Source organism: Apaloderma vittatum, unplaced genomic scaffold (genome assembly GCF_000703405.1).
Source record: "Apaloderma vittatum isolate BGI_N311 unplaced genomic scaffold, ASM70340v1 scaffold14060, whole genome shotgun sequence".
NCBI lineage: Eukaryota > Metazoa > Chordata > Aves > Trogoniformes > Trogonidae > Apaloderma > Apaloderma vittatum.
In genome coordinates, this window is record NW_009696312.1 from 23,927 (window position 1) to 24,241 (window position 315).

Consider the following 315-nt stretch of genomic DNA (forward strand, 5'->3'; position numbering starts at 1 on the left):
CCAACGGAGCTAACTGGCCCCCAGATCGCAGCGTCTCATGTCAGGAAGGGACAAGGGAACGGGGAAGAAGCTCCATTTGGCCCCAAAACCTCTATCCAATAGCTGGGGGGTGGGTCTTTTGGGGGAAAAAAAAATAATTTAAAAAAAACCACCTTGAACTTTCATCCCGGCTTCACGCTCCCTCTCCTTCCTCTTCGCAGAGTCGGTGCCGATGGCGGTGATCATCGGAGTGGCCGTGGGGGCCGGCGTGGCGTTCCTGGTGTTGATGGCCACCATCGTCGCCTTCTGCTGCGCCCCCTCCCAGAGGAGGAAGTG

The 315-nt window shown here is 57.5% G+C and overlaps 1 protein-coding gene across 1 annotated transcript in view; it reads left to right on the plus strand.

The window, feature by feature from the left end:
* KIRREL3 (kin of IRRE like 3 (Drosophila)) overlaps nucleotides 1-315 on the plus strand; it is a gene marked incomplete at its 5' end in the record, with an annotated part of 12,365 nt that overhangs the window by 8,314 nt on the left and 3,736 nt on the right. Inside the window, one exon of the mRNA XM_009874420.1 lies at nucleotides 201-308. Coding sequence (XP_009872722.1) covers nucleotides 201-308 — 108 coding nt within the window. The remainder of the gene's footprint in view (nucleotides 1-200; nucleotides 309-315) is intronic.